General features: G+C 37.6%; 1 protein-coding gene across 1 annotated transcript; it reads left to right on the top strand.

The window, feature by feature from the left end:
• Positions 1-504: 504 nt before the first annotated feature.
• On the top strand, positions 505-2,933 carry TCHHL1 (trichohyalin like 1). The gene is given in 3 exon segments (XM_037060335.1): positions 505-645; positions 1,110-2,532; positions 2,535-2,933. Coding segments are annotated over 3 exon segments (1,599 nt in total). The 5' UTR covers positions 505-507; the 3' UTR covers positions 2,573-2,933.
• The last annotated feature ends 5,570 nt before the right edge of the window (positions 2,934-8,503 follow it).

Consider the following 8,503-nt stretch of genomic DNA (forward strand, 5'->3'; position numbering starts at 1 on the left):
ATAGCAGGTGATTTTCTTGGCCTTACTTTTCTTCCTCTACAAACTTTCTTAACTTCAAAGTTACACTTTTCCAAGCAGAAGAGTTAGACTGAGCCACAGTGAGAGGAAAACAGGTGGGCACTGTCAGATGAGGCTGGAAGGATTGGTCCCAATCTGTGAGCTTTACTTGTGCATTTCAGTATTTATACTTGAGTTCATTTTCCACCTTCCTTTTGCAATAAAGTTTTGTCTGAACATACAGGTGTCCCTGTTTTCTGAAGGATAATTTGAAGTGTCTCTTCTAATGCTTACCTTTGCTAGATCTGATATCGCCACGTTATCTGGTGCAGAACTGAATCACCCCTAAAGTTCAAATGCAAGATTTAAAATACAGAGTAGAGCAGATGATGCCAATAAAACTGGGAGAAAATCAGAAAGAAGGACCATCTTGTTATCTCCTTCTTGAAGGACCCATTCTGGGAACTGAGCTTTGTTTGGTCTTCCTCACAGTCTCCTGAGTTTGTCAAGATGCCTCGACTCCTGAGAGATGTCCTCTGTGTAATTGAGACATTCCACAAGTATGCCAGGGACGATGGTGATGAGGTGACCCTGACCTGCAGAGAGATGAAACGGCTCATCCAGAGAGAGTTTGGGGATATTCTTCAGGTGAGGTGCTCACAGAGCTATGCACATCTTTCTCCTCTTGCCCTTTCTCCGTAATCCAAGCAGGGGAGGCTTAAGTGATCCCTGACTGTCTTACACCTGGCTCTCAGCATTCACTACCTATTAAACAACTTTTTTCAGTCTCAGCTTCCTACTCTGTGCTATTGTTTAGCCAATCTTATGGAGAAAAATGAAGTTTTTCTTACTGGGACTATTGCTTCAGCAAAGTAGGCTTCTGAGAAAAGTTGTGAGCCAGTATGCATCTAAATGCAACTCATAAGTGATATAAATGCCTCTTCTTACCCATTGCTCTCTAATGAAAAATGGCATCAAGGAAAAATTCTACTGTTGGGGGAAATTTCACCAATGCCTGAGGAATAGGGTTAAAAAAATGAGTGTTCTTGGGGGACAGTCAAGAAACTTGCCCCCTTGTAAACAGGCTGACTTCTCACTGTGTTCTCATGCAGCCACGTGTCATTTACGCTGTGGAGAGAAACTTGAATCTTCTGGCTCTTGACAATGATGGCACCATCAGTTTTAACGAATTTGTCCTTACAATCTTCAACCTGTTGAACCTCCATTATCTTGACATACATTCATTACTAAATCCAGAACCAAGGCAAGTGCCTAACCCAGAAGAGAAGCCAGATGACGTGGAGGCCCATGAAATAGTAGTTCAGGAAGAAAGTGAGAGAAAGACTCAGCCACTGGCCCTGAAAGGTGAAGCACAGAATGGAAAGTATCAGGAACTCCAGGAATCATCAAAAGAAAGGGATGCCGACGAAGGTGCTAAGAGAGAAGAGTTACAATCAGAAGATCAGAAGCATCCTGAAATTAAAGGAGCAGTCATCCCAGGAAAAGAGGCAAGATGTGCAGATGACGGGGCATCGGAAACACTTGTGAGCAACAAAAAGCCCCCTGCAGCAGAAAGGGCATCAGGAGCACAGGAAAGAGTACGGGAGTTGTCATCACTTGAGAACCAGTCTGGAGGGGAAAATAAGAAGGTAACCAAGACTCATGACAAGCCAGGCAAGGAGAATGATGGTAACCAGGGCAAGGATCCTGCACCAACAGTCACAGAGAATAATAAAAGGTCTTCTGAAACCCTCAGCAGCCTGACTCCAGATGATGGTGACAGCAGCTCAGGGACAAGTGACCTGCTTCTGCAAGAGGATCCCCAGAGTCAAGCAGACTCACTCAGAGAGTCTGCACAGGGAAGTCGCCATAATAACCCAAACCCTCATAAACAGGTAACACTGGGTAGGAAAAACAGAACTCAGGAGGCAGCTGGAGGAGAGGACGAGCAGCTCACTGAGGAACGGCAACAGCCTGAAGGAGAAGAGCACAGGATTCAGGGCTCAGCAACAAAAGGCCCAGGCCCAGCTGTGGAGCCCAGTGGACACCCAGAGGCACAGACACACCTTGAAACAGAGAAATTTGTCACATGGGAGGAAGAAGATAAAAGCCCTCAAAAGCTGGCAGGAGAAGTTGATGACCAACAAAATCTAGCCAAGAAGGAACATGATTCTTCAATCTTCCAGTCAGGCCTTGAAGAGAGGACTCAGAGGAGCTAAGAGCCCTGTTCTGCAGAGAGAGGCACAGTGTGGTCCAATCCACTTTACAAGTACCTACAAGAGAAGATACTGCAGCAAACACACACAACCAGAAAGGAGCATCAAAATCAAGCCCAGACATCCAGGGTATCGGGTCCAGAGCTCTGCAATGACCAGTTCAGCAACGAGATCTCAGATTGTCTTATCTTTTTCAATGACAGCTAAGCTTTACAACAGTACACCAAGGAACTTCTGCCTGGTAAGGATTCTGCTGATGCACAGCAAACATCAGCTCCTTAGGCTCTGGAAGATAAGCAAGGCCACCCTAAGAGAGAGGAACCAGACCACAAAGAAAGGGGAGCACCACAAAGCAATGAATCCTTATCGTTATTCCAGAAGAACTTCAGTCCATCTCAATATGTTCCAAACTTATTTCCTCTTGACTACCCTCAACATGTACACATGTATGTACACATTCAGATGCAGAATAATAATCCTTTCAACTCCCCTCCTAAATTTTTACAAGAGAAAATAATAAAGTATTCAGCAGTGGGAACTACCTCCAAAGAAATGTCACACCAAACAAACATCTTACCATGTGATGCTACTACCAAGTGCTAAAGAGGACTTTCTCAAGGGACAATTTATCACAACTTACCTGTCACTAAAAATGCAAAAATCCCTTTCATGTCTTTAACAGTTGCCAATTTCTTCAACTGATTCATTAGCTTTTTATGATGTGGCAATAGGAAGTATGAGACTCCACAATACTATCTTATAATCATAAAATATCATTAATTCATAGTCATAGATGATTATGCTTCATAATATTTTCTATACAGATTTCATGTTTATCCCAAAATAATCTCAGATAGCATTATAACTAAAATAACTATGACATCTAGCATCTAATTCAACTAGATTCATGACTCTTTATTCATGTCCAGTTGCAACTCAATCTATGCCAGGTATTCATTCTTTCATTTATTCATTCAATGAACTTTTGTTAAATCCTACTCCTTACCCAGCCCTTTCATAGTTTCTGGATCAAATAAGCAATCAGAATACAAATCTAAAGTATGCATGATTTTACAAGAAGTTCTTATAACCAACCATCCTCTAAGTCTACAAAACATTTACCCATATGGTTTGCTAAGGTCATTGTATTAAAATTAGTAATTAAATAGCCTGATGATCAATACTTTTGTTGGTATATTTTTTCCTTTTATTTTCCATCTAGTCTTTAAGACATCGATCAGAAATGAAAACAATTTCAGGGATTTCTGTTTTCTTAAAAGAACTGCAACTAAAGTGTGATGCTCCCAAAGCTTAGTGATGACATAGAAAAGGAATAAAACAGTTGTCACATAATTTTTCCTGAAGCCAAGATACCCTGTCTCCCAAAGCATTGTTCCTTTGAGGCTCAACTTCCTTCCACTTCAATTCACACCTCTTCCAGAATCTAAAATTCTCCTTTATTTCCTCCCCTTCAACATTTTCAGATCTTTTCATTCTACCTGTAAACATAAATGAATATTCCTATCTAAAAAAAGAATCTCTTCTTCTTCTCTTAAATGAGTAAGAGACATGAGACAATTGATAAAAAAAAGAAAATATATACCAGAACACAAACTGAACATCTCTTTTGGCAAGTACCTTGGTAATATATACTAAGGACTGCAAAAATGACAGAGGTCTTAAATAATAAATTCACAAAAGAAGCTATACAGCTCTGGTTGGATCAACTGAGTGGATTGAGCGCCATCCTGCAAGGTTAAGGATCACCAATTGGATACCCAGTCAGGGTCAGGGCACATGCCTGGGTTGTGGGCCAGGATTCCACCTGGCTGCGTGCAAGAGGCAACTGATAGATGTTATCTGGAACACATTGTTTCTCTCCCTCTCTTTCTCCTTCCCTTCCCTTCTCTCTAAAAGTAAATAAATAAAATCTTTTTTAAAAAAGAAACTATAATGATAGTCAATAAATATATGAAATCCTCACTAGACTTCAAGAAAATACAAATTAAAAATATTTTTCACTTATCAATTAGTAAAGGTTATTAATTTGTTTTTTAATAACTATATACTAAGGTTGACAACCAAACAGAAAATGAAATGTAGCTGATAGGTGTATACATGAGTACAGCCTTCCCAGAAGGCAATAATAATATGCATAAAAATATATTAAATATAAAGAAATAATCAGGTATTTGTACAAAGATTCATCTACAAAGATATTAGTCATTGCCTATTAAAGATAGCAAAAAACAAAAATAACCTAACTGTACATCATTACAGGAATTTTTAACTAAGTTATGGTTACTAGATACTGAGGAATGCCTAAACCATTAGAAACTATGAGAGAAGATATTTAATTAAATGAGGAAGAATTCATGAGATACTAAGCTTTGAATAATATAATATAGAGTATGATTTCATTTAAAAATGAATAGATGATAAGTAGGTGGAATATGAGACCAAAACCTTAACAATAGTTATCTTTAACTAGGGAAATTATAAATGATATTTACTTCCTATTTTGAGATTTTCTTCATTTTTCCTATTTTTTATAATAAAAATATGATAATATTTGCAATCAGAAAAACAAATGCTATTTTAATAACTAATTGTAACCTTTAATTCTAGCCTCAAGAAATAATCTAAAATAGAAAAAAATCTTCACAAAGATGTTCACAACACCTTCATTTATAATAATAAAAAGTATAGAAAATCAAATTTCTAATAATAGGGGACTAGGTTATGAAAATTATCCAATATCCCCTTGATGGTTATTATACAGTCTCTAGAATGTGCAGTCATGAAGCATCAGCACTCATATGAAAAACTCTTTATGTGGAAATACATGATACCACCCTGTGCTTACAGCATGCTATCAACAATATTTTTAAATTACTTATACACCCTTGCGACTTGGGTTTGAATTACACAGGTCCACTTATACATGGGATTTTTTCAATAAGTACATACAGTCCCTTAAATGCACTTTCTTAATTACATTTTATTTTCTCTAACTTACTTTATTGTAAGAATATGCAATATATAAATTACATATAAAATACGTGTTAATCAACTGTTTATAGCATGCTATTGATAAGGTTTATAATCAACAGTTAAAATCTGGAGGAGTCAAAAGTTATACATGGATTTCTGACTGTGAGGATGGTCACCTGCCCCTAACCTCTGCTTTGTTCAAGGGTCAACTATAAATATATATGAGAGGAAATACACCTAACCATCTGTGATGTTCATCTCTAAGTGATAGAATTATGTGATTTTTTCCTTCTTTCTAAATTTCTATATTTTCAATTTTTTCTATACTAGGCATTTTTTATTTATTTCCTAATTTAAAAATAAAATAAATAAATAAAATGACAGCTTATCAATGTTCTCTTCACATTCTAACATTCTTTTTTTTTCTCCCTCTTTCTGACCTCCATTCTATCCCTAACATGGGGCAATTTTTTCCCACCATTCTACAAAAATTCTTTCTTTGAAGAACACATGGCCCTCCTACTGACAAGTCTAAAGACCTTTAGCCTCTGTGTTTTGTTTTGTTTTGTTTTCGCCTCTTGTGGCATCTGACATTGCTGACTGCCCCCTCCTGAAACACTCATTTCACGGGTTCTTCCCCACCCCTCTGTGGATCCTTCTCCTCCAGTCCCCAAGACTGTGGACTCTTTCCAAGGGCTTTTCTTTTCCTACATTTTCTCCTCTAAGGACCTATTTTTGACTCAAGTTACTATTATCTCTTCTACACTAATGAGTCTCAGTTCACCCCGTTCAGACTTGACTGTACATTTCAAACCAACCTATACAAATGCTCACAAGATAACAACCCTGAGGTTGCCAACCACTCTCCAGTAACCTGGCTTTTCTCAATTTCCTTTATTCTGTCATCCTTTCTTTCCCCATTCAAACCGATTTCAAATGCACAGACTTTGAACTCATCATTTGCTTTGTCTCCTTTATTCTCCCTATCTAACTCACTATAGGATCTCAACAGAGTCTTTCGTAAACCCATTTTACAGATCCATTTTTCATTTTGCATTACCTATATGACTTCAGGTTCCCTCCACCTAAAATCCTGTTTCTCCTTCCTCTCTGTAGATTTATGTCCAAATCCTGCTTTTCCTATGGGATCCAATGCCCCTTCCTTCCTTCCCTCCAAGGTTTTATTGAAAAATATGTTATTTCCAAATATTGGGTGAAGCACTAGAAATACAACAGTAACAAAGAAAATTAAGCACTCTTTATTTTGGAGTTTGTTTTCTAATGAGGGAGAAGAGAGACAAACAACAAAAAATTACAATAAGTAAACAAGATAATTCCAGTATGGTAGTGAGAGGGCCATGGGAGCAGGAAGGCAGAGGCAGGCAGACATGCTGCTATAGAATATGACGTGAACCCTTTCTGATGCCTCCAGCAAAACAGATGTTGTCCTCCCTTAAACGCATAGTTTTTACTTATGCATCTTTTTTTTTAAAAAAATCACCCTTGAATTACAGTTATCTTTGTGCTCATCTCAGCTCTCCTCTCAGACCTTAAGCTCCTTGATGACAAGGCTTGCCACCTGCACATCTTACTATTCTGCATTAGCATGAATCTTAGCAGCAGATGTGTACTATGATTTCAATAAATGTTTGTTGAATAAGTAACCAAGTACCAATATCATTGGAACAGCCTCTTAGCTGTCCCCCTGCTTCCAGTCCATTCCTCATTTAATCACTCATAAATTTTGCAAATCATTGCTTTCATTTCTCTGTGTAAGACCTCTCAGCGACACCTCCATATGCCACATTGAATGTAAACTGATCAAACTCTCTGTAATAGCCCTTTAATTGCAATCTAGAAATGTAGAATTCTCACTAAGAGCATTGGATTGATCATCTAATTGTCCTTTAAACACTCACCTTGGTCATTTAAATCCTGTCTTAGTAAGTTGACAGCAACATTGTTGGGATCAATTTCATTCAATCATTTCTTTTAAATATATTTATTAAGCACTTGGTATGTACCAGGCATTGGTGGACACTGGACAGGCCTTGGTGAATGGAATAGGCCTGTCCATGAAAGTTACAGTCCTGAATAAGACAGCTGTAGAGTGCTGCGAAGAACTATTCAAAGGCAAGGTGTTCATATTATTGCTTCTATCTCCATGCCTCTGCACTTGAGACTGACCTTCCCTGAAATGTGTTTCCTCTCTACTTTCTCAACCATCCCTGTCCTTAAAGTCCTAGACTAAGTATAACCTAGACTAAGTATAACATCTTCCCAGAAGCTCACTGATCCTCTTACTACTATATCATTCATAGCCTGCAGCACCCAGACTAATACACTAACACTTACTGGCTGGTACTACCTACTAATTGTTCTTTGAGTGTTGTTCCCCCCAATTTAAGCTCTCTGACCTCAGCATCTGCCTGTGTAAAATGTCATTATAATAACCCACAGGGCTATCATAAAGAATAAAAATAGAACTAGTATTCTTACAAAGAATGCCTGTAAGTCAATGAGAAAAAAAAAGAATTTCTAAAATAAATTTTAAAGTAAGAGACATGAACAGTCAGTTCAGAAAAGAGGATATCAAAAAAGCCAATGAAAACTTACTCAATCTCATTAAATATTAGGTAAATGCAAATGAAACCACAGTGAGAAACTACCAAATGTCTGAAATTAAAAAGTGATAATATAAAGTGTACGCAGAGGGAGAGCAAGTAGAATGCTCACACTGATTGTGGCAGCATAAATTGATACATTAATCATTTTGGATAACTGTAGGGCAATATTTACTAAAGCTGATCATATACAAACCCTATGACCAAGTGATTCCACTCCAGGTGTATAACCCAATAGAAATGCACCAAAAGGCATTGTCAAAAATATTGATAGAAACTTCTGAAGATAAATAGCTCACAGGCCCATCAACTAAAAATGAACAAATAATTTGTATTTTAGTCACATAATGAACTATAATATAGCCATGAGAACTACCGCCACACACAGCAATGTAGATGAACTTTATATGCATGATGTTGAGCAAAATAAAGCCACACACAACAGAACTCATATGGAATGATTGCACTTACATAAAATTCAAAAAGAAAAAAAAACAAATCTACATTACTAGAAGTCAGGCTAATGGTACACGTAGAGAGGAGGAAGAGTATTGGCAAGAAAGGGACTTCTGGGACACTGGTTAGTACCCTATTTCCTGATTCAGGTGGTAGTTTTATTGGAAGTATCTATTTTGTGATCATTCATCAGATTGTACACTTATGATCTGGAGA

This window comes from Sturnira hondurensis, unplaced genomic scaffold, assembly GCF_014824575.4.
Source record: "Sturnira hondurensis isolate 20B ecotype Veracruz unplaced genomic scaffold, ASM1482457v3 Scaffold0011744, whole genome shotgun sequence".
Lineage (NCBI taxonomy): Eukaryota > Metazoa > Chordata > Mammalia > Chiroptera > Phyllostomidae > Sturnira > Sturnira hondurensis.